Here is a 24,525-nt window from a genome sequence, read left to right on the forward strand (position 1 = left end):
TGGATTATTAACTGCCTCTCCCACTGGACCATTTCTATTTTCTCACGTGGCCTGTTAGATTACCTGGGTGCATCCTGAATCTTATCACCATCCCAATATTTTAGCTGATACTACTATACTGGTTGGTTCCCAACTCTTAACACTTAAGGAACCAGAAGATGGAGATTCAGAAACCAACTAGATAAGATCAATAACACTGGATTTTTGAGCTGTGATTTAAAGAATGTAGTGCAAAACCATACATTACAAGTTTATTAACACCACATTTTGCATGAAACCAGAAATTCAGTTTTGAATTGGCATGCAACTCTTACTTGTTGTCTTTTCATCTTCCTTTGAGAAAAGATTCCTGGCTACAATTAATTCAGTGGTCCCTCACTGTTTGTAGACTTACTAGGACACTAAGTCAGTTATCCTGAGGATCACAGAATCATAGAAAGGTTAGGGTTGGAAAGGACCTTCAAAGGCCATTCTAGTCCAACCCCCCTGCAAGGAGCAGGGACATTCCCCACTTGATCAGGTTGCTCAGAGCCTCATCCAACCTGGCCTTGAACGTTTCCAGGGATGGGGCATCCACCACCTCTCCGGGCAACCTGTGCCAGTGTTCTACATCCCTCATTGTAAAAATTTTTTTCCTAATATCTGATCTAAATCTACCTCCCTCTATTTTAAAACCATTACCCCTCATCCTATCACAACAGGTCCTACTGAACAGCCTCTCCCCATCTTTCCTGTAGGCCCCCTTGAGGTACTGGAAGGCTGCTATAAGGTCTCCCCAGAGCCTCCTCTTCTCTAGGCAGAACAGCCCCAACTCTCCCAGCCTATCCTCATAGCAGAGGTGCTCCAGCCCTCTGATCATCTTCGTGGCCCTCCTCTGGACTCTCTCCAACTGGTCCATGTCCTTCTTATCTTGGGAGCTGCAGAACTGGACGCAGTACTCCAGGTGGGGTCTCACGAGAGCAGAGTAGAGGGGGATCTACAGTAGAGGATCTAGACTGTTCATACAGATTAGTAACTAAGAAACCCATGAACTGACTGCAGGCAGTATCTGTCTGACAAATGAATAAAAAAGACACAGAAGACAAACGACCCAAGAAAAGAAACCAAAGAGACTTCAAGTTCCAGAGAAGAAACCATACACATATGATGAAGGGGAACAAGGGATGGGAAAGAAGAAAGACGTATGGCCTCCTTAAAACGATTCACACAAATCCCTACGAACAAATTAAAATTAAACATTTTATTGTTTTGCCTAGATCTACTATTTCTTGCATCATGCAAAGCTAAAACTAATAGCATAACAGGTTTTCATAAAATCCATATTTTAGTGGGTGCTATTATCAACTGTCCTAGGAAGACAAGGTACACAAAGTGTTCAGATGGCTAGACAAGCTGTTCATGTTGCAAGTCTAAGGAACTAGACTTTCTTGAGAATTACCAGTAGTTTCCCCAGAGGTGAATGATATCAATTCAGATTTCCCTTACAGCAAATGCCAACCTCAATAAAATTTGCAGAAATCTAATAAACTGTAAGACTTCTTCCTCCCTTTTAAATTTGGATTTAGTTTGACATAGTTTTCAGAATTCTAAACTTTGTATTTATTGCATCTCAAAAGTTGTTAATAAAAGAGTGCATCTTTTCAGGAAAAAATCTGGTGGTTCTGAAGCTTTCACAGAGTGCCTTCCTATTTCTGATTTCATAAATACTGAATTTTGCTGCCCCTTTTCTGACTTGTCCAGCACAGATGATTGAGTTGACCAAATATTCTCCAAGAATATTAGTGAAATTGCTGGATTCTTTTTGACCACAGCACCTAAGGTTCCAAGTACCTGGAAACGGTTTCACAAGGCTGTAGTTATCTCATCAACCTTGTGATCTATAAGATATAGAAAACCTCTTATCAGGTAAAAAAAGCACCCATGACCACGACCTGTTAGAATTTCAGAAGGAAGCAACCCTTTCTTTTAAGAAGCAACATACAAAGTTACCCTGCATCTCTTTTTCCTACTGGAATGAAAAGTAGCCTTGTATTCCAGTCAGACATCTCCAAACACTCTGAAGGAAATAAGAGTGAGGAAAGTTGCCTCTCCAAGAAAGGCAAAAGGTCCCTTAGTACCAGATTTCAGGGTTGAAGGTTTATATTCTTTTCATGGCAGAGTCTCCGAGTTTAGACAATTTATGCTACATCTTAGAAGGGGCATTAAAGCAAATGTGAAAGGTGGTGCCTCAATAGCTAAGAAAACTGGCATTGCATTCTCTGTACAGTCCAAAGAGCAGCAAGAAACTGAAGAAAACAATAGTCTAAATTCCTGCTCTGATGCATCTGCTAGACCTATCACAGAGCATCAAGGCCATGCCAGACAACTCACAGCAGCATCCCTGACATTTCTCCAATACTTCTACTCAAACAGTGAACTACCTTAACATAGATTAAGTTCTCAAATAAAAAAAGGCAACGAATCAATGCCAATGTGCATGAGGTTGAATATTATTCTTTCTAGATTCTTGTCTGCAGCATAAATTACAAGTTTGTGCATTTGCAGAAATGCAGCTAGTACTTGTCCTTCTCAGGAAGAAGAGTATTTAGGTGGCTTAGGAAAGCTGAATCACCAGTAAAACACAGCAAAAATTACAAAGTTTATGACATGACCTTCCAGAATTCTCATTGAACACTGAAAGCCCTAATACCACAGATCCCCTGAAACACTAACACAATATAGGAAATCTCGTCTTTTTTATAAAACCTCAGCTATCTATACAGACTTATGACAAAGTGCCTAGACAGCTCTAGCAAGTATTGCCTTCCAAAAAGTTCTTGAATAGCCCTCTTGAGCACAGAGCAGAAGTTAGAAGTCATATTGAAAATATTAACATTCAAAGTCACTCTTTCCACATTTCCATGCTATATCCCAATGAAAGACTGTTTTCCATTTTTCTGTTTCCTTACAGATCTATTAGAGAGAGGCACAGCGTGATTCATAGTAATTTGAAATTGTTGTTACTGACCACTACGTTTTGGAGGAAGGCATATAAAATGCTGAACTGTACACAGATGTAGTCATTTTGGATTTTGTTCATTTACTTACAAAAAAATAAAAACTTTATTACTTTTTAATCTATAAATATACTGTACTTTATATTCATATTAAAACAGTACATGACAAAAAGCAGTAAAACAATGACAGTGTGCATGTTGTCTGTTTTCTGGCACTAGGCCACCACCCTGCTGCACAAGCTGAAGACATCCAGCCTAGCAACTGCTTCCCATCAGCCCATCACTTCCCACCTGCATCTACTCGCCATCTTTTGCAGGGCAGAGGCATGATGGAGGCACCTTCTGAAAAAAGAAGTCACCTACAAGACACCATCATTTCACAGAATCATAGAAAGGTTTGGGTTGGAAGGGACCTTCAAAGGTCATTTAATCCTACCCCTCTGCAAGGAGCAGGGACATCTCCAACCAGATCAGGTTGCTCAAAGCCTCATCCAACCTGGCCTTGAACGTTTCCAGGGATGGGGCATCCACCACCTCTCCGGGCAACCTGTGCCAGTGTTCCACCAACATCATCGTAAAAAATTTTTTCCTAATATCTGATCTAAATCTACCTCCTCTATTTTAAAACCATTACCCCTCATCCTATCACAACAGGTCCTACTGAACAGCCTCTCCCCATCTTTCCTGTAGGCCCCCTTGAGGTACTGGAAGACCACTATAAGGTCTCCCTAAAGCCAGGTCTCCTCTTCTCCAGGCTGAACAGCCCCAACTCTCTCAGCCCGTCCTCATAGCAAAGGTGCTCCAGCCCTCTGATCATCTTCATGGCCCTCCTCTGGACTCTCTCCAACTGGTCCATATCCCTCCTACGTTGGGGCCTCCAGAGCTGGATGCAGTACTCCAGGTGGGGTCTCATGAGAGCGGAGTAGAGGGGGAGAATCACCTCCCTCAGCCTGCTGGCCACGCTCCTTTTGATGCAGCCCAGGATGTGGTTGGCTTTCTGGGCTGCAAGCGCACATTGCCAGCTCGTGTTGAGCTTCTCATCCACCAGCACTCCCAAGTCCTTCTCCTCAGGGCTGTTGTCAATCTGCTCTCTGCCCAGCCTGTACTTGTGCCTGGGATTGCCATGACCCAGGTGCAGGACCTTGCACTTGGTCTGGCTGAACTTCATGAGATTTCCACAGGCCCACCTCTCCAGCCTGTCAAGGTCCCTCCGGATGGCATCCCTTCCCTCCAGCATGTCAATCACACCACACAGCTTGGTGTCATCAGCAAACTTGCTGAGGGTGCACTCTATCCCAACTGTCACCGACAAAGATGTTGAACAGGGCCGGGCCCAATATCGAACCCTGAGGAATGCCACTTGTCACTGGGCTCCACTTGAACATTCAGCCATTGACCACCCCTCTCTGAGTGTGGCCATCCAGCCAATTCCTTATCCAGCGAGTGGTTCGTCCATCAAATCCATGTTTCTCCAGTTTAGAGAGAAGGATGTCGTGCGGGACAGTGTCAAATGCCTTGCACAAGTCCAAATAGATGACATCAGTTGCTCATCCTTTGTCCACCAATGCTGTAACCTCGTCATAGAAGGCCATCAAATTAAGTCAGGCATTTGCCTTTAGCGAAGCCAGGCTGGCTGTCACCAACCACCTCCTTCCATTCCATGTGCCTTTGCATGGTTTCCACAAGAATCTACTCCATGACCTTGCCAGGCACAGAGGTGAGACTGACAGAAGAACTACTTCTTCCCGCAGAAGAAGTTGCTCCTCCATAATCTGAGACACACAGGCCTCATCAGATGCAGATGAAGAAAAGTTGAAGAGCACAGGGGAGGGACGTCGGCCAGAAACAGCCTACTGCCATACACCAAATGAACTTCAATTGGATAGGCAGACTTGAGCCTAACTTGAGGAGTGCTGGGGAAGAAGGGCAGCTGGGAGTAGGTTGCATGAATGAATCTAGTAACAGTCTGGTCCTGACCACAATCTTTTCCACTCAAAATTATTGTGCAATAAGTCCTGTATTTTAATTGTCTACAGCCAAATGAACTACCATACACATGCAATGAATTCCTGAAATTCCCAAAAAAGCACTAGACACATTCTGTTCACACAGCGTAATCTTTCTGTGATGTGTAGGGCCATGGTGTGCCATCTTTACTTGTTGCTGGAAATTGACAGCTTACTTGGCCTGAAAGGCTTGATTATCACCAATTTAAATATTTTTTTAAACTAGCAAAAATAGGAATGCCAGTTGTTTAACAATGTTTGCATAGCCAAATTTCAAAGGCTTTGACACAGTACGCATGGGTAGACATAACCAATCTTCTCTGGACTTCTTCCTCACAAGTTCAGACAAAACCTTCTTCTATGATCTTTTACTAGTGAGTACAGACAAGACAGAAAACCAAAATGGTCACTTGCTCCTTAAGTGTGATGTTGATCAAGCCTGGCACATTTATAATCATCTCTCCTCCCATCTTTTCCCAGCTGAAAGATCATCCTGGATACATAGGCACAGCAGAACGCAGCCATGCCCCCCCAACAGCCATACATGCATCCAGTACAAGTTTTTGGCTACAGTTTCTGAAGCACTCCTTTTTTGGCCAAATCTTATTCTCACTCTAGTTCCTCGAATTTCTACAAGGACTGGCAGACCTGACCAAGTCAAAGCCTTCAATGAGGTCTTTTTGCCCATTGTTTCCATGTTTGCCTTAGAAAGAGACTGCCTCAGGAAAGGAGCTGTCTTTACTAGTTCTGTAAAGGCCAGACACATTGTTGGCACTTCAGTCTGAAAAAGTTTCTGAAAATATTTTTATTTGTTCCATACAGAACAGAATGCTCCCTTTAAATGATGCATTTGTTCAGCTATACTAACAAACTCTGCCAGCTCCCTCTGCTCTCCTATTCCAAATTGCATGCAGGGACAAGGATGCATGCAGACTTCCACAGAGGAACTGCGAAGCAAAGGAAGAGGTGACTGGGAAGGAAATACAACTGACACAGCTGAAAATGCACAGGAAGGACTATGCCACCTAAACTAAATAAAACACTGCTCCTAGAAATAATTGTCTAGTGAAATAAGAGCTGCTTCCAAGAAGTGGGTACTAGCATTATAATCTCTCAAGTCTCCAAATAATTTGGAATAGAGTTTTTGAACAGATTTTTCCAGGGCTATGAAGGCAACCACAACTTTAAATAAATGTTTTTTTCTTCAAGTAAGTTTCAATTTATTCCTTTCATGTACGACTAATGAATTTACTTTGCTCAATAGAAAGGAAATCTCTCAAAACTGAAACTACCTTTTAGTTTTGGTTTGGGCCACAGAAAGGGAAAGAATGATGGAAAACCAGGACAGTGTTTAGACTCATCTATTGTATGTTATTTAAACGCCAAACTCACCATTCACTCACAGGACACTGGCAGATGGCCACTTTTATACTAATAACTTCAGTGCAAAAATTTTGCTTTTAAATTCGTATCAGAGGTTATAGCACATTCAGCTAAACTAAACAATGTCCTTATCAAGAACGCATCAGGCAACAACTTCAATCTATTTCAAAACAGTTAACACCTTTTTTTTTTTTCCAGAAAGGGCTTCAATAATACTCTTTGTTGCAAAGCTATAGATCATTTTGTCTTGTCAATACCTGCAGTTGGAGTCATCTTCTAAAGCAAATAAAGCAGTGGTAGAGACACTTGTTGCTAACAACTGCTAACAAGCTGTTTGTTTAAAAAAGATCTGCCTAATCACTTGCATATATGTTGTACTGATTTACTACTAGTTTACTTCATTAATTTCAAGCAGCTTTGCATTTACCCATGCCTCTTATACCTCTTCCATTTGGCCATGCTATTCAAGATCAATGCTTTTGAAGTAACACAGGAAACAAGCACAAAGTAATAGGAGGATTACACACAGCAGATGACAAATTTACTCAAAAATGGAAGTGCACAATTAATAATTGTTATACCAAGATACAAAAACCATATTTAATTCTGTACTGTGAAGCAGAGAGAAGTCAATATATAACACTATTACACAAAATTATCATGAACGCTAAATAAAAACATTAAAAAAACTCTTTCCAGTAAAGGCCTAAGAGCATGATACAGCTTAATTTTTCTGTGATCTCAAGACACATTACAGACCTTCTCAAAGGTCTGAAACAAAATTTATAACCTTATTATATAGGCAAGCAACCTCATATCTAGATTATATAATGATCAAATTAGGATACTTAAAGGCAAAACTGTTTTGATTCAGTAACAGCTTACATTGGCACTAGTATGGGGTACAAAAGGAGAATTCTGATTGTTCTCTTGGCAAGTCCACAACCAGCAAGCATTTCCATGTGCCATTTAACATGTTAAGCCCAATTAAATGAAAATTTGAAAAGTTTTTAGTCATTTGGAAATTACTTAAAACTGCATAACACCAGAAACTATTCAAAAGTCTATTATCAGGAGTTCATCTTGTCCTACTTAATTAGAACACATCTTCCATATTTTTTCCCAAATGTATCGCCTCCTAAAGCAGCAACAAGATTATGAAAATTTAACATGAATGGACACATGGACAAAAGCTGGCAAATTAAAAGTTCTGTAATTTTTCAGGTCTTTTCCATTACTTAAATATTACTTTCATAACAACAGGTATTACATTCAAACACAAAGGTATTTTTAACATGACAATGATCTTTACTGTACTACTCAGCAGCATTAATTATGTTCTAAGAAGAAACGTAGGCACTAAGAATCAATTTGAGTGACGACTCTTCAGCTCTCTACCAAAATACAGGAGTTAACACTAATCAAAATTTTCTTGCACCACCAGTCTTACTAATGTATTTTCATGATATTTTTATCACGGACAAACAATTTCACAACATGACCTTTAAGAATGATGTATTATACAAAACATATGCAGCTGTCTTCAAACTGATGGACCAAATGAATGTATTTTACAGATCTAACCAGTGTAACCTATTTACCCCCCACCCCTAGAGGTATAAATTACTACCACAACAAGTGAGATGTGACAAGTCACCATGTTCAACACATGTAACCTACTTCTGCAAAGTTAACACAGATTAACTTGTTAGTCTTTTTAGCCCTATTTATTTACTTTTTATTTAAGCTGACTAGGCTGCAGCCTCTTTGCATCAAGGGCAGTAACTAATATCTCCAACCAGTAACTTCCTAAAATATTCAAACTATATGTCAAGAACACATTTGTCTGTGCCTTGAATTCTATAATTTCTGACTGCAGGAAAAAATGTTAATTGAAAAATGAAGAATTCTTTGATAGCTCTAAATTTTTATGTTTAAATGACAAAAAAAATTCAACATTGTCAGTATGGGAAATGGGATCAGTAACTTCTAACAGTTGCTCTCAGGATCTAGCATTCAGAAGGGAAAAAAAAAACAAATAAATTCTTCCATTCGTTTTTAAACACTTCTTCAAATACCAAAAGGCTGAAAAAAGCCTTTCTTACCAGCTAAAGACTTATATGAAAAATTAAATTCTCTCTAACTAAAGTAGAGGCTCCTAAACAAATGTGGATCAAGAAAAGTTCAATAGGTATCAGTGACAGTACAAGAGCAGGAAAGCAGAATAAGGAGTCACCTAGATCAGGAAAACAGAAAGAACATTGCATAAAAACAGAATGGGTCTTTCTCTGGTGACTTCACCAAAAATAAATTGGCAATTGTACGACATCTTCATTGGCAGTGGTGTAAATTTCACTAACATCAGCAAGTCCTCAGTGAGAATATAGCTGCTGAATATACTGAGTGTCTTTTTATGCTGTTATTTGAATAGAACTCACACAGACAATATCTGAGAATTTATGTAAAAGACTGATTGAAATGTTAAACTTACAGCTGTGGTAAATTGGGTCTAACAAAGGGATCGTTTTCTGCCCCATTCACAGCTTTATTTTTCCTCTGCTTAGGTTCAGAATTGGCAGATGGTGCCTGAGAATTATTTGTAGTTGGAGGCTTTCGCTTGGCCAGGAGCTTTCTTTGCCTTTCAATGTCTTCCCTTTGTTGATTCACCCATTCTTGTTGCCTGTAAACCCCCAAAAAAAGCTTTATTAAAGTTTCATAATTTTGCATTTTTTAAGGAACTATCTTTTTAACTGATAAAGCATTAAGAAATTTTTAGAAAGCTTACTGTACGTGCGAAAATGTTTCCTAGGAAAAGAACATCAATGTTTTTCATGAGGTGGAAAAGTTTTGCTATAGTTTTGGCACAATTTATTTTGGAATGGTTTCAACATAGTTTTACATTTTTGGTTTTGGGTTGTTTTGTTTTGGACAGTGTTAACATGATTTCAGCACTAGGGGAAAAAAAAAAAGTATGTGAGCTGGTGGATATCTTCTTTTATACCATCAAATGAAATGTAATAGTCAACAAAGAGTACTTAATTTTTATAGGCCAAATACTGAATTTGATTTGACCATTCCCAAATAAATAATCAGTTTGGCTGTATGGCAAACAATGACAGCTTTTTTTTGCAAAATACATACACAGATTGTTATTGTCTTTAAAAACCAATGCCCTAGGTAATCACATAACGCTAAGACTATATATTGCCCTTCAAAAACTAAAAACTTGGTGAATTATTTTTATATATATACACATACACCCCCCTGTACCTCCAAAGACTGAGTCAGACTCGTTACCAAAGAACATGTTTCGAGGCATTGCATAATTATTTCACCACTATCTCTGACAGTCTCCCAGAGACCTTTCCCTTGGCTCCATCTCTGCTGAAATACCTGTTGCAGTAGCTTTTTTCCAGGTGGCTGCTCTGCCCCATCCACTTGCACTAGACCCTTTCTGAGGCTTTCAGATGTGTCACTTCTCCTTCATGGCACTGAGGAGCTGGATGCCTGAAAAGCTGCCACAGTGATGGATGTGCAAGGCAGCACCTCTGTGACCAATGAGTATTTCACAGACCTCATCTGCCCCAATGATCACCAGTAATACACAGTTAGCAGCTTGAAAAAATACTGATTTAGTTTTACAGCTCTTTTTACCAGCTGAGCTGAATAATTACGTGCTGCTCATTTAGCACATTCATACTTTTCTAAGGATAGTTAAAACCAAGTGAAACCAAACGGCCTTTCAAAGATACCCAGCCTTAGCATTCTCTCAGTTGATTAAGGGAGTTCTGTACTGTATTCTCAGTCTTCAAAAGGCAAAGCAAAATACAACGTATGAAAAGCTGCTCCAATCCTAGAACTTTAGTAATAAAAAAATCCACTAAAGGGAACTAAAAATTAGTGAGAATTTTAAGAACATAGCATTGACTAACTTGACAAGATTTTGAAATGCAAAGCCATCTGTCCACTGTTCAGTAAATGAAGCACCATGACGAACTGTTGTAAAATGCCCCAGGCGTAATCTGTCTTGCATACTCTTCTCTCTGCTTGCCAGCTTTTCCTGTGTGCTCTAAGAAACAAACAAACAAAAAATCATATTTAGTAATATTAAAGTATCCAAAAAGTCAGTAAAACACTCAGTTATTTTTTCCTCCAACAAATTTCTAAGGGAATCAAAAGGAGAGTAGATTAAAATACCTTTCACTATTTTACTCCATTTAATTCTAATTTCTGCATAACTCAAGCATCTGCAGTTGTCAGAACTGGTACTAATGGTGATTTGTGCACCAAAAAAAAAATTGAGTTTGACTCAGTTTTCCTATAAACTTCACTGTTCTTCATCATTAACAAAACATTTTATTTGTATATACAACAAAAGCGACAGAGTACCAGCATCATACCAGCATCTAATTAATATTATGTCTGTACGTGTCTACTAGAGTGCACCTACTATACCTAGCCTGGAAACTCCCCTGACGGAGCATTTATGTTACTACTTGTACCAAACTGGCTGAGCTCAGGAATCTCTATGTGGGAATGCACTGCAGGTAGACTTAACTGCTATCAGACATTCACTTGCAGTAATAGAAACAGATGCCCTTTTCAGAACCAGCCACTACTACCACAAGTATCCTTGGGCTGTGACAAATGACTGAGTCTGCCTAGTCTGCTTCACCACAAGAAGAAAGACCATTGGGAACAGTACTGATGCAAAGAAACTTCTTAATTGTTACAAATGCTTGCTTCTGAAGAAATGCCTACAGCCCAAAATCACACACACACAAAAAACTAACAGAATTAAGGATCTTTATGCGAAGAGAATTCTAGACTGTAGAGGAGGCCTGCATTACCTTTCATGAAAAATGGCCTATCTGATATTCTCAGTCTGAAGATGCCCACTCAGCATCATGCTGGATACATCTGATACATCTTTTCCCTGCATTCACCTCATACTGGAACTTAAAAAGGGCTGCAGTAATTTATTTATGGCATACTAGCAAGGAAACTCTCCCTTGCCCTCTAATGGATCAGTTTGTGCCCTTGTATCTGACAGCAGCATCTAGCCACTAGTGACAGAAAACAGACTTGGCTGTTTACCTTAAACTTTTTTGTATCCTAATTTGAAACAAGCTGTTTTTCTATTCACTTTTTGTTAATTTTTTTTTAAAATAAGGTTATTTTAAAGAAGGAGAGAAACAAGGCATCCTTGTCTTTTACGAAATTGCTGCTAGTTTAAATATAATTGGCATTAAAGTCAAAAGAAATATTTTTTCATAGTGGCACGAAAGTAAATAGTCACCTTAATTTCCTTGATTCCATTAATTCTGAGCTAACTTAGCATTTTATCATTTTACACTAAAAATTATCTCAGACATATAAGTGTCTCAAAGTTTTTATCCATCTCTTCTCCACAACAGATTAAGTTCAGAATCTTTTTCATCCACTGTAATCTTATTCTTAAAGTTTGTCCAGAAAATTGGCCACATCCTAAATTATCTTTTATACTTTGCTATATGTGAATTATCCATTATGGGAAACCTCCCCTTAAATTAAAAAAGGCACATCTTCCATGATCTAAAAAAGGCTCAACATTTCATTTTAAGTATTCGGCTTATGAAAACACTTAGCACCAGACAAAGACCATGCACATGAAGCTTGAGTCCCAGAGACTAATTGTGAAAAAGCGAAAATTAAGGAATCAACCGAGTTCTACAGCACTCGCTCAGTTTTTATCATAGATTTTAAAAGCAGTAAACTTACCTTTTCAATTAGAAGCTTCTTGCTCATTGAAATACATTTGTTTAACCTTTCTTTATATTTTTCAAGTAGCTTTTGTTGTTCATCTATTTGTCTTCTAAGATCACAGTTAGCCTAATAAATATATAGAAAATATGAACAGATATATCCAAACACTATTATTTTAATCAGCTGTCACAGCAAATAAAGGTATCTACCTTCACATGACAAAAGTAAGGAACATGCATAAACATAAATACGTATATACAGGCAAAAATCTAATTTCACAGATCTATCCCAATCTGTAGAAGGATGGCTTGCTTCCTTTTTCATTTCCTTTACACTGAGCTGCATTCTGTATTGCAGAGCATTGAGCACATAAAGAACACATAAAAGCACTGCATGGCTCAATTTTCCAGTTCTCTACTGTTAAACTGACAGTTTAATTTTAGCTCCAGATGCTGAATATCTGATTGCTTAAGTAATGTGAAATCCTAATGTTTGTAATTTAAAAGGAAACAAAAAATTGACAATTATAAAAGCTTCAGCTATTTCAGTACGAAGTTCAACAAGTTCCCTACATTCCAATTATATTTAACATATTACATTAAAGAATCCACAGCAATATTATTTTGTTTAAAACAAATGTATTTTCTTTTTTTTTTTAAAGGGTTAGGTTTGTCTATCCCATACTGTTGAACATGTGCTAAAACAGTCTACATGCACAATTTTGTAATGTATGATTGCACGGGTTAATATGTACTTGTCCACAAATAAACCCTGAACAGACTATGACTTGTGAATACAGGTTCTTTTGTTTCATATTTCTAGACATCACCTCGCCAACATTTCTATCAAGAGCACAAGATTTTTTTTCTGAAAACAGGTCTTAGAGCACCGCATAGCATAGGTTTCTTATTAAAAGTAGTTAGTTATTGCCCGTAATAATTTCTGTCACAATCACCTCCATTCTGAAACTGTCAACAGCTGTCCCAGTGATAACTGCTATTCACAATTAGAACAAAAAACACCTCTTACGTGAAATTATATTACTAACTTAAGGAATTAATCAATTGCCTGCAAAACAGCATCAGCTTTCTTTACACCTTCAGAAAGTCTACAAACATATTTAATCATTAACCAGCTGTAGCACAAAAGCAGAAAAAACCAAAAAAACTTACGCGTTTCATTTTATACACTTCTCAGATTTTCGGAAAAAAAATAAAAACTCTTTTCACTTTTTAATTTAGGTAACTCGTAGTAATTTAAAAAAAAAAAGATTATTTAAACATTTAAAATATTTGCCTCAGGTTCACTGTTTCACTGTCTGTTGTTCTGAATAGATATCTTTACCCCATGTCTAACACTTACCCTGAGTAAGTCATCTATACGACCTTCTTTCTTTTCCAAGTCTTGATTTTTATTACTTTCTAGTGCAGCTAATTTCAGCATTGTGAGATCAGTCTAAAAAGAACATTTTGAAAGATTTATCCTTTCCTTTAACAATTACAGCATTATTTTTCTCATGTTTGTTATGTAGAGAAAGAAACTATTTTAAAACATTCAACAAGACCAGCACATCTTATTTTCATGTGTTTCAAAAGCAACATAGAAGGTTCTTACTCAAAACTGCTTTCCTTCTTCACAAGGACAACTGTCAACAGTTGGGACAAACCATTAACAGTGTTAAAAGATTTCATCACTAATCGAGAAGTTACCCTTCACAAAAAAACATATAAAATGAAGCAAGAATGTAAATGTCAGCTAATTATTTTAAATTCTCTGTATGTGGTCAACAGGTGAGGTAGCCTTGTTCTAACTTGTGAAAGATAGAACAGATCATGTCAGAAATGCCAGAGAGAGTAAAACAGTTGCTTTTGGCTTTTAAAAGTAATGACAAACCTATATCTTGATCATTTTGATTATCATCTCTTATTCCTTCTTCAATGTTGTATTTTAAATGTAGTATGACAACAGCAGCTGTCACTTCAAATACTGCCTGAAAAAGTAGCCTCTACTTCTAAGATCACACAACAGTTAAAATCTTGATCAAAAGTCTACCAATGACATGGTCATCTAACTGCTCATGAAGTGCAACACTGGAAACAGAGTAAGTGCAGAATACAAAACTAATCAGAGATATTTAAATTATGAGCTGCTGAACTTAACAGAAAAATGCTTTGGTGGATTTTAAAAAGCAAAGTTTTTTAAAGCCTTTAAGAGTTTAGAAGTTGAAAGACAAAGAAATAAAAATACATATCAGTTTTTTCTACACTCTGAAGCGACATAGGATAGCTCTACTCAAAAGTAGTTACCTGAGTAATTTTAAAAGATAACTGCTTTGGTTGCGTGATAGGGTGGTCCGCAAAAGCTAACGAAGTAGGAGAAGGACTATTCTGTCGAACCTGGAATGCATGAAAACAAAGGATTTTAGATACAACTGTAATATTCAATATTACATAGCCTTGTTTACAACTCTTGGCAGAAAAATAATACAGAATAGAGAAATAAGGTATCTTTATTACAGAAGATACTACTTGGAGCACTGCATTGAGAGCTAGCACTATGCTGTTATATATCCCTTGCACTTCAGAAAGGATGCAATATATTCTCTGAGAAAATTAAAACTGTCACTTTTGGGAAACAGAGTGAAAGATTTAAGACAATACAAGGCTGGCATAAGGTGATGTCAGCCTTACACAGACTTATTTTTCCGATTCTAAGCTTTCACAACTCAAAAATTAAATAATGCAAGTTATTTTTAGAGTGGTTATTTCCCATAGGAGAACCAGAAAGGGGACGCTAGTGCAGATCAGAACACAAATCTCATTAAGGAAACTTCCCAAAACCCACTAGTTTGTGTGAATGAGACTGTTTTCAAGCCAAAATCCACAATCTGTATTACACTTTGTAACATTAGCAAGAATAAAAGGATGCCTGAAGATGAAAGTACATGGAAGAAAAGCTGAAGTCTACTAGCAGAGAAAACAAATTGTTTCTGTAACCGGCAGAATCTGTTTGGCCATTTAGAATCACATGTGGGTATGCTTAACATTGAAATTGTGCATACAAGGAGGAAAAAAAAAAATTAACTAGCATGACCAATGAAGAGAATTTTAAAAGGATATAGGCAAATTCAGTGTCAATTATTTAAAAACTTATGATTTGTCAAAACCTGAGCTTTTAAAGTCCCAAATTAGGTGTTCAGTTTCTTCACAAGTAACAAAAATCCCCCCTCTTTTTGTGTGAGGCTTGTGAATAGATGTCATTAGAACATTTTAATATTTGTTCCACATTTTACATAATTACTTTGTATTTTCAAATTATGTTTTAGGAAAAAGGTCCCAGTGTTAACAGAAAATTTTAGTTTTAATATTTAACTTCATCCTTTTTTTCCATTAGCTGTCAAAAGAATGGACTCCTTCCCAGGATTCCTTCCACTGAAAATTCCTCCCTTGAATACAGATTCTTTTGAATTATGCTATTTTTAGACTATGAAAGTATCTCCAGCAGTTACGAAGTTCACAAACTTACAGAAGAGGGAGCGGAATGTGAATTCTGAGGAGATCGGATTGCAGGAGGTACACCTCGTACTGGACTAGAGCCGTTTCCACCTTGGTACTGTAGAGAAGATATCACCCTCCAATCAGTCAACCTTCTTATAAAAATTTGTTCTACATCTACTGAATGACACAGCTCACTTGCACAGAGACTTGTAGATCAGATGATACTACTATTATTAGTGTAGCCTTTGGCCATTTAAAGAAAAACGTGAAAGAAAACGGGTTTTGTATTTTAGCTCAGGCTGCATCAAAAGACCACTGCATCTCTACTTCAAGGTTTAATATTCATAAACTTATATAAATAATTTAAAAAAAAAATCCTCTCAAGAGCTGTGTCCATTACAAGCAAAGATTTTCTAACATCCAAAAGAGCTAGAAGTAAATTTTAAACATAAAGTAAATTTTACAATCACACAAAAATCTCACCTCAAAATAGTCACTAATCTTGTGACCACGTCCCCCAATATTCTTTCCTGAAAAAATAGATTATGATAATCTATTAAATATTATTATATTTAATATAATTATAATTAAATGTCTTATGTTTTTACCTATACAGTAATTATAGCAAATCTTTACCACCTGTTAATTTGTTTTCTTTGACATGTTAATACGTGATTTCCCTATGTAGATAATTAAGAGATTGGCCATGACAAAGAGATTTACATATTCAATTCATTGAGAAATCAGAAATTAAGTCACATTTCATTTCCTAAACCAGATTAGTGCAGACTTAGCAGAAAGCCTAGACCTCTTCTAGACAACAGGAAACTCATCTCTCATCCTACAGATCAAACTTTTAGCTCTAAGTTCCTTCCCTTTTCAAGCACGATCTCAAAGTTAACCCACTTCCAAAACATCAAATTAACCAAGGCTATTAACATTATATGCTCCAGGTGAGTTACTGTGCCCAAATATTCAACCCAAGGATTTCCCTAAAGGCCAAGAACAGTGTGGGCACGGAGGATGACAAGGATTTCCATTCCTCACAACATGATTCTGAATTGGCTAGCTCACAGGGTTAACTAGGGAGATAAATAGAGCAGAATTAGCGGGTAGAATTTACCTTAATCAGTACTGAGACTTCAGGAGCATCAACATGAATTAATCTTTCTTCAATGTGAGGACCTAAGCCATATGTGGCATTCCAGAGATCGCACCAATGCCCTACCCAATGGCATAAATGCTTTCTTCTACTTGGCCCTAAAATGACTGATAAATCTTAAGACTGTATGTGTCTCTTGTACAGGTCAGACCTGTTAGGAGACATCTTGAAAACAGGCCGTTGTTCAAAGCTTTTTCTTTATTGAAAGAAATTTTTGTTGTAAATTAGGAGATTATTACCCATAAATAAAAAAAAATGTAATTTTGGACTTTTTAGCAAAGATTGTCAAGCTTTTCTATTGCTTCAGCCCTGAAGAATATTGGCACTGCTGCATAACTCTGTGTCACAAAGAAATACCAGGAAGAAACAGAAACATTTGTCAACCCTTTTTGTATGAAGACTTTAAACAGAAATATTTAGATAAAATAATTCAAAGACCTAGGACAACACACAGCTAACTCCCCCACTAGTTACCTAGTTAGTCTACATATCACTGCTACTGCCCTCTAGCCAGTTCTTTATCTACCCTATAATTCTGCTAGTGATTTCTGTTTCCATGCTGAATTCTCATATAGTGCTTTACCAAATTAAAATTTGCTTTCATTCAGATTAATGAGACAGAATGCATTCCTTTCAGTATGGAAAAATCTATTCTGTGCCCTGTTACAGAACTCTGCACTGAAGAAATATATCAAATTATTTTGGAACAGCCAATTATTAACAGATTTATACTGATTTTCTCCCACTTTCCAATTACCTCTATTTTCTAAATGAGACTTTTCTTCAACATCTATGGATTATTTTGCATACTACAAAGTGAAAATCCAAGGTATGCAATATACAAGATACAGATATCTTCCTTTTTTTCAGTATCTAGTAGTTTTTGCTCTACTTCACTTGTACTGTACCACTCCAACAAGCTGCAGTTTCCTAGGCCAGTTCCTTGAGAATATTGCAGTGTAGGCTACTCAATTTCACTGTTGCTGACAGTAAAATAGTAATTCCAAGACATTATAATCATGTTGCCTATGCCAAAAAAGTATCTAAAATTTCTGTCATCCCCAATTTCAACTCTCATTGGTTGCAGGAAGGATAGGTTACTAGAACAATGGAAAATTCTTTGAACAAAGCAGGTCTCTATGAAGCAATACTTACAAAGAAATTAATTTCAGTCGAACTACATAATTCTACTAATGGCATGTTGTATCATGAAGACTTCCAGATATGGTACCCATTGATACATATCTGAAGTGACACTTCCTAGCTCAGTTAGAAACAAACAAAAAAAGCTAATACAGATGTTATTAAATCTATTTCCTCTCCCCTTTTGATGAATTTTTCCACCATTCCTCCCCCAAAAGTCACATTAAAGAGAGGAACGATAAAAACTACGCTTTGTAAATATTAAACTGGAAATTGGTCTCATTCTGATTTCCCCATCCCTCTAGACAATTATACTGTACCATAACCCATAGAAAAGGAAGAACAAAATTCAATTTTTAGATATACCTGAAAAACAAGCAATCAGATGTTATAATCTGTAATCACTTTTCCCCCTTACCTACTGAAACGAAATACAGACCACAAAGGTATTTTGGATGAAATGAGCTGCTACAGTTCCTAAAAAGGACAGAGTTGTATCATGGCTGCAAGTTACACATGCAGCAGCAGTGCAATTCTTATGGGCAATTACCAACCCAGTTCGGGTTTTACTTGCCCATCACTTCCAGTGACAAATGAGGTGGGGGATAATACATAATTTATCATCCAAAACGAAACACTTCTCTTATGCAAGCAAAAATACAGAATTTTTAAGGCTAACAGTCAAAACTTTGTGCATTATAATTTGATTAAATACATGCAATAACTATCTCATTCATTTACATTTTAGTTTACCTTGGCTGCTTTCACTCTGATTGTCTGCTTTTCTTTTTCTTCCTCTGGAAGGTTCAGACTGTTTCTTCTCTGGAGTCTACAAACAAACAAACAAAAAGAATACAATCCAACAGCAGCTCTATTTATTTACATTACTGCTATATTATTGTGAAAGAAATTTAAATTCTCATTCAAAAAACATGATTTCACAATTCAGCAGGGATGTAACTTCAGATCTTAGTTAAAAGTACATAATATGATCGTTTGTCAATCAGATAAATACAAGCTAGAAAAGATATTTAAGAAAGGGAGAAAGAATTAAAATTTCTGAAAAAGCAATTCTACATAACAATTGTTAAGCAATTACACCTTTTCATCCATTCTGGAGTTTATGAACACCCAATTTGGTTTCACTTATGGCCAAATCTCACCAAGACCTTCAAGACTATAGTTGTGGGTGAAATAAGCTGATTCTTGATGGTGTTTTCTACATACTGCCTCAGTATAAACACAAAGTTCTAGTGCTCCAATATGAAGCCAATAATGTTACTGATTTTTGGAAGTGCAGAAATAATCTCCAAAGTAACAAACTCTAGATTTCTAGAATCTGTTTAGGATTAGAAAGGGAAAAAAAAAAAAGAAGAAGAAAAGATGAGGGGGGAAAAAAAGAAAAGGGGGGGGGGAGAAAAGGGGGGGAAGAAAAGGAGGGGAAGAAAAGAGGGGGCGGGGGGAGAAAAAAGGAGGGGAAAAAAAAAGAAAAAAAGGAAGCAGTTGATCAAAATCTGAATATCTATCCACTTTGCAAGTGTCATTCCTCCGCCATTATATTTGTACGTCAAGAAAGTAAAAGGAAAACATCAATGATAAGCAAAAAAAAAAAATAGATCTGTTAAAAATTTATTCCAGAAATATTATATATAGTTGCCTAGAAACTACAATCAGCATGTACAACACAGATAAACAAAACGGGCTGTGATCAGAAGCATCTCTGAATTCCATTCGCTCTCCCTTTACCTGAGGATTCAAACCAGTTAGTCTCCCCAGTGTAAGTTAAATTCTACAAGCTGCCCTGGTTCAAGGTGCAGCTGTGTGTGTGTTCAACCTCCAAGTAGCCTCATACCAGTAACTGGAGCAAGCACAGAAGCCATTACAGGAATTCCATTTTACAATCATGAAATCAAGGTCCCTAATATCTTGGACTTAACTTCAGATCAGTGATGCGTCATTTTTTATGACACCATCATTTTATCACTTCACTATATTTATCACTTTTTGCTCATATTATTCTTTCTCAGTACAGCAAATGATATCAAAATTCAAATTTCAATCCGTCACTAAAAGCACTGCAAGTATGTTTCAGTTCCAAAATCTTCAAATGGTTATCTTCAAATATAAATTTACTACAAATATCCTAAACATATTTATTTTGCCAAAGAATCACTTTAAGTTACCTGCGATCTGTAGAAAATTATCAGTTTGTAAAAAAAAAAAAAAAAAAAAAAAAAAAAAGGCAGGATAAGAAAGGTCTTTCTTACTTAGACCATATATTTTTAGAAGTTTTAGGTCTGTGGATAGTGTCATAAAAACATCTTTGGAAGTTTTACAATTCTAACTGCTGTATGATCAGGCTACAAATGAAGTTCGAATTACATACTTTTTATTTTAAATAAACTCTTCCAACCAAAATCTGCATCTTTTACAGTGCTATCGTACATCAGCAAACTATACAACACAGATTCCTGGATATGAAGTTATCCTAAGACTGTATAATTCTAAAAGTAGAAAGCATAGCTTTGAAATATTACTTGAATAATTTGCAATTACTGCCAGGTAAATAGGTAACATTATAAATTATAAACAGGTAACATCTTTCCACAAAGCTAAATTGCAACTATTTAACCAAACACTTTCACATTATTATTATTTTCCAGCTTTCAGTTTTACAGTTATCATTCTAATGGAGGCAGTTTTACCTACTATATCAAGCAAACAAAAAGCAGTTTAAAAGCTAATTACTAAATATTTAAGATTTCCTGCACCAAAATTAGTTTCCAACTGCAGTGACTGACATCTTGTATTTAAAAACCAGACATTTAAAGAGGTTTAGAGTTTTCAAACTGAAAATAAAATAATTCATAAATGTCTATTTCCTTAAGCTCTGCTGATTTCTTTCAGAGTTTAATTTAACCTTCCAAACTAAAAAGTATTAACACACTAATGAAGTTATTAATGAGGTCACCCAACAAGGTCACGTTCACCTTTGCAAGTACAATATTTTCACATGGCAATGTACAGTGTGCATCAATCACTAGAAAATGTTCTCCAAAACCCTTTCTAATGAATGCAACCATATGAATTACAAGAAATTGAGCACTAATGGGGCTGAGGAGTATCCTTCTGACAAACAAAGACTGAAGCTGCTTTCAGTCACTTCAGGAGGATTTACATATGACCAAGACTAAGATTAAAATCCCACCAATTCATAAGCAAGGCAAAATAGTTTTGTAGTTTTCCAAAGTTAGATTGTAAATCTATGTACCTGTAGCTTGGCATATTAGCAGAGCCTCGTACATCATGGTCTTGATCCTAGTTTACCCCTCAATGTTAATGTGCTTCCCCTGAGTCTCTTCACATGTACAGTTTTACATCTTGGCTTTTCACATCCTCATTTATAAAAGAAACATTTCTAAATACCAATTCTCAACTAGTTAATCTCCTTAAAATATATATATACACACACACTCAGGTAAGTATTGTTATATATTTTACGTAAAGTTAAATATTTTCTACCATTAATGTAAAACTGGTACCAGCATAACACAGTTATTTTTGTAGAGGGAAAAATAAATTATAATAATGTGTAATAAAATCAATTTTTTTTTTGTCTCTCAACACTTGAATCTCCAGTATGCTTAATAGTTACAATTTTTTAAGTTGTTAATATTTTTCATATGCATAATGAATGAGTTGACAGTTTTCCACATTAATTTTCTTCTAAATCCTACCCTCCCCACAAAGCTTTACAACTACAGTAAACAAATACAGCAGTGGTTTCCCTCTGTAAAACATTATAAATTCCAATTAGATCAAACCTTCAGTTACTTCTGAAGTTACATTTATAATGAGAGTTCTGTATTATTGGGAACCACAGCAACTAAACAGCTACAAGCAAGCAGAGCAAAATATTTAAATAACTAATGAAACTGGACAAATCAAGCCATAGACAAAGCTATCCTCCTTTAAATAATTCTTTATCTACAGAGAACAGAAAATACCAGCTATAACTAAAAGAACGTATTTGTAACCAAGATAAGGAGGAGTGATTTACTTCAATGAAGAACGGTAGGGAAGGCCAAAATATTGGAAGACTACCAGAAGCACTTGTTCACAAACTGAGGTAGCCAATTTAGGATTTATGTTAACTACAAGTAGCTAATACACATGCAAATTAAGACCTATGTACCACAGCAACAAAACATTTAATAAAAAAAAGGTAATGTATACATTTAAAAATAAACTGAAATACAGGTCTAGATACTAAGATCAAACATCCAGCTAATCTTTATCACTCACAATGCTGAAGTGAATCCAGAATAAAGCCTGGTTTCAAGTTATTTTGCAGATCAAAGCTTACCTCTGTGAAGTATCTCAATTCTAACTATTATTCAGATAATTTGCCCCTCTTCAAACATCCATCAGACAGAAAAAAAAGAGAAAAAAATACAGTTCTAATGGTTGTATTTTCTGCAATCCTGTGTGTAAAAAGTAAAAAAATTCACACCAGAAAAACAAGAGATGTGTGTGTTAGAAGCCTGCCTTATTTTGAAAACTCAACGTGAAAGACTTGCTTTTTTAAATGTGCCACTTAGTGATGAAAGCACAGAATGACATGAATGTACCATCACAATTTGATCAGAAGCTGACATTCTTGCTAGAAATTCATTTCAATGATTCTGAGATTTGCATTTCTACTTTTTTTCCTCCCAAAATCTACTGTAATACAACAATGACAGCACTGCTTCCCATATGAGTAAGTCTTTGGATTTCTACACTACTATCCACACAGGACTTCCCTATTACTACAGAACCTTCACTGTCACCCCATCAAAAAAAAAAAAAAAAAACAACCCAACAATACCCAACCAAACCCACAACTCACAAAAACGCCTACAACCTGTTAGCAATATTAAGAATTAAAGTGTATTTTTCATAGGATTACAGCAGGTAAGTAAACAGATGTTATTTTAAGAACAAAACTCTTAAAACTTATTAACATATTTGGTACTACAATTGCAATTTAAGTGAATACAACTGAGAACTTCTGAAAATGGGTCAAGAACTCACATTCCATTATTCAATGTCATTAAGACTCATCTTTCAGAAAACACAGAAGAAATGTGGAGCACTGCGCACTGGAGATCTGTGCAGGGATTTTTTAGAAAATACCTCTTTCTCTTTTAGAATCCTAGTTTTAGAATATTTAAAAAAAAAAAAAAATTATCCCCACCCAGAAGCATGGCTTGAGGTTAAAACACTGCGCAGAGACTGAAGATACAGGCTGAATTTCAAAACTTACACATCTTGGAAAAACCATATCTCATCTATCCAACTGTAAAATAACATTTTTGTACACCAGAAAGTTATTTTATGTATAGTCAGTATTCTGAGATCACTCAATTACTCACAGACATGTTTTTCTGTCAAGGAATTGCAATAATGCATTGTAACGTTCAGGTTACTGCAGTACATTTCCATTCCCACACTTACATCAGAACAGAATCACTGCAACACTGCCCAAAATATTTCTAGGAAAAGCCATGAGGAAAACCAAAAGGCAGACAAACTCTTCTGCTTAAGAAAACGAATCTACATACAACTAAGGAAAATCCAGCTGGGAAAGACAAGGGGGAAAAAAACATAGCACAGCCTTTTTCAAAGATGAAAACATGAAATCACATGTACAGAACATTTATTTGTAAAGTATCATTCTTGGGGATCAACTAAATTCACTTGCTAGTCAGCCCAGTATAAAAGCAAACATCAGACAGCATCTCGTAGCAATAGAGTGAATGAACAATTAGGCCCAAAACAAAGTTTTAATATGTGAAAATAACATTGAAAGCACATTCCAAACAACTCTCCCTGCAGCATGACACATACTCAAACACAGGTCTAGCCTGGGCTAGAAATATGCTCTTGCTTACAATGGGTATAACCTTATCGACAAAATCTGTGACGTAGGCAGGCAAAAGTGTCAGAGGGACTCATTGATCTCAAAACAGGTATATTGTAAGAGCTGCATTAGTGCAACTGCATCAATGTTGGTCATTAATACGAAAATTTTCTACTCCAGGGAAGTCTGCACATTAAAACCTAATAAAAGTATGAATCCTTTTTTGGACTATGAAGTGATACTAGCTAAGAAAATACACAGTGACAACTGCAGCTTTTACAAATGCAGATAATAGCTACTGTCTGACCTTGGAGTAAATCTGTATTTTTAAACAAAACAGAGCAAACCAGTTTCTAGAGTATTTTCAAAGATGCAGCCAAAGACTAGTCAAAGCTTATCTGTGTTGATGAAAACCTCATTACTTATTAAACAACAGACATCAAACTGTTTTAAGCATTTTCAGCTCCAAAACCTGTATATATCCTCACAGAATGATTACAAAGAAAATAAAGAAGCAGAAGCAGCTAGTTTCACGACCAAAAATCCAAATAAACCTTTATGAAATCATGTCTCCTCCTATCTAGCTGTGTATTTTGGATTTTACTTTAGAAGCTTCTATATAAAATAAGGCAAAGTAGAATACAAAATTATGACTTGTTAGCACTAAAATTCTGAGGTAATAATGAAT

The 24,525-nt window shown here is 36.3% G+C and overlaps 1 protein-coding gene across 3 annotated transcripts in view; it reads right to left on the reverse strand.

Moving 5' to 3' along the window:
* The window catches only part of TLK1 (tousled like kinase 1), a 68,846-nt gene that overhangs the window by 16,150 nt on the left and 28,171 nt on the right, over nucleotides 1–24,525 (reverse strand). For all 3 annotated transcript variants that reach the window (XM_086751492.1, XM_086751493.1, XM_086751491.1), the window contains exons 4-11: nucleotides 18,686–18,761; nucleotides 16,111–16,157; nucleotides 15,656–15,742; nucleotides 14,437–14,526; nucleotides 13,493–13,585; nucleotides 12,146–12,256; nucleotides 10,318–10,454; nucleotides 8,877–9,065 (exon numbers count right to left, since the gene is read on the reverse strand). In XM_086751492.1, the coding sequence (XP_086607618.1) occupies nucleotides 8,877–9,065; nucleotides 10,318–10,454; nucleotides 12,146–12,256; nucleotides 13,493–13,585; nucleotides 14,437–14,526; nucleotides 15,656–15,742; nucleotides 16,111–16,157; nucleotides 18,686–18,761 (830 nt within the window). The remainder of the gene's footprint in view (nucleotides 1–8,876; nucleotides 9,066–10,317; nucleotides 10,455–12,145; nucleotides 12,257–13,492; nucleotides 13,586–14,436; nucleotides 14,527–15,655; nucleotides 15,743–16,110; nucleotides 16,158–18,685; nucleotides 18,762–24,525) is intronic.

Source organism: Chlamydotis macqueenii, chromosome 6 (assembly GCF_036417535.1).
Source record: "Chlamydotis macqueenii isolate bChlMac1 chromosome 6, bChlMac1.mat, whole genome shotgun sequence".
Taxonomy (NCBI): Eukaryota; Metazoa; Chordata; class Aves; order Otidiformes; family Otididae; genus Chlamydotis; species Chlamydotis macqueenii.